General features: G+C 55.4%; 1 protein-coding gene across 1 annotated transcript in view; it reads left to right on the top strand.

The window, feature by feature from the left end:
* The window catches only part of EMH_0042550 (uncharacterized protein), a gene marked incomplete at both ends in the record, with an annotated part of 3,989 nt that overhangs the window by 1,096 nt on the left and 2,548 nt on the right, over positions 1 to 345 (top strand). Inside the window, one exon of the mRNA XM_013495756.1 lies at positions 11 to 223. Within this exon, the coding sequence (XP_013351210.1) occupies positions 11 to 223 (213 nt within the window). The remainder of the gene's footprint in view (positions 1 to 10; positions 224 to 345) is intronic.

Here is a 345-nt window from a genome sequence, read left to right as displayed (position 1 = left end):
GCAGCAACAGCAGCAGCAACAGCAGCAGCAGCAGCAGCAGCAGCAGCAGCAGCAGCAGCAGCAGCAGCAAAAGCTGCTCCGCGTACAGCCCTGGTATGTTCGCCCCCGCGCTGCAGCAGCAGAAAACAAACGGCTACGCTGCGACCCCCAGCAACAGCAGCAGCAGCAGCAGCAGCAGCAACAGCAGCAGCAGCAGCAGCAGCAGCAGCAGGAGTATGCGCATGTAAGTTTATCGCGGCTGCTGCTGCTGCATTATTATCTTCTTGATGCTTTTCTCTCTTCCTTAACAAACGCCTTGAAACACGTACAAAGGTGAAACCCTAAACCCTAAACCCTAAACCCTAA

This window comes from Eimeria mitis, genomic scaffold, assembly GCF_000499745.2.
Source record: "Eimeria mitis Houghton genomic scaffold, Emh_scaff1730, whole genome shotgun sequence".
Lineage (NCBI taxonomy): Eukaryota > Apicomplexa > Conoidasida > Eucoccidiorida > Eimeriidae > Eimeria > Eimeria mitis.
The sequence above is the reverse complement of the archived record's forward strand: the minus strand, read 5'-3'. Positions and strand labels throughout refer to the sequence as shown.